The sequence below is a fragment of the Calidris pugnax genome, unplaced genomic scaffold, assembly GCF_001431845.1.
Source record: "Calidris pugnax isolate Ruff unplaced genomic scaffold, ASM143184v1 scaffold42, whole genome shotgun sequence".
NCBI classification, from domain to species: Eukaryota; Metazoa; Chordata; class Aves; order Charadriiformes; family Scolopacidae; genus Calidris; species Calidris pugnax.
The window spans coordinates 1,761,180-1,762,001 of NW_015090920.1; the positions used below are offsets into that span (position 1 = coordinate 1,761,180).

An 822-nucleotide genomic window follows, 5' to 3' on the forward strand; every position below is an offset into this window, starting at 1 on the left:
CCCTCCGCCCCGGGGATGGGGAGGGTCTCTCCGCCGCAACGCCCGGGCGTGGAGGCTCCCCGGTACCGGCCACCCCTCGGGGCATCCCCCCCCTTCCCCCGGTGGGTACTCACGGGGGGCGCAGGCGAGTCGGGCGTCCCTCCAGGGGGGGCTTTGCATCACCCCCGGCCAGAAGATGGGCGTCCGGCCCGGTAGCTCGGCCAGAGGTTTGGGGTAGCGCCCGGCGGCCACGGCGGCGGCGGCGGCGGCGGCGGCGGCACCGGGACTGAAGTAAAGAGCGGGGGGAGGCGGCGGAGGAGGGGGAGGAGGCGGCGGAGGAGGGGGGCTGAGGCTACCGAAACGGGGTAACCCCGCCAAAAGCCCCGCGGGGGCGGCCGAGGAGGCGGAGGGGGATGCGGAGGCGAGAGCGGCGGCCGGTAACGGCATGGAGGGCCGGCTGAGGATGTCGTTGATACCGTGAGGGGTGGCCGCCGAGAGCTGCGGAGGGGCCGAACCCAACCCCGAGAGCCCCCCCGGGGCGACGGAGGAGGAAGAGGAGGAGGAGGAGGAAGCGACGGGGGTCGCCTTCAAGCCGTGAGGGGAGCCGAGCGGCGGGGAGGGAGAAGCGGAGGCGGGCGAAGCGGAGGAAGAGGAGGAGGAGGCCGGTCCGGAGGAAGGCAAGGGGTACGCGGGGTAGAGGGGTGCCTTCATCTCGGCCATGCTGTGCAGGGCGGCCAGGGGTGGGCTGCCCAGCAGGAAGGCGCCCTGCCGGGGGGCTCCGTCCATTTGCCCCAGCGCCAGCATCCCCGCCGCCGCCGGGTCCCCCCCGCCTCTAACGCCTCG

General features: G+C 75.2%; 1 protein-coding gene across 1 annotated transcript in view; it reads right to left on the reverse strand.

Annotated features, from left to right (window-relative positions):
* NKX6-1 (NK6 homeobox 1) overlaps positions 1–783 on the reverse strand; it is a gene marked incomplete at its 3' end in the record, with an annotated part of 3,658 nt that extends 2,875 nt beyond the window's left edge. The window contains exon 1 of the mRNA XM_014949856.1: positions 114–783. Within this exon, the coding sequence (XP_014805342.1) occupies positions 114–783 (670 nt within the window). The remainder of the gene's footprint in view (positions 1–113) is intronic.
* Positions 784–822: the final 39 nt, after the last annotated feature.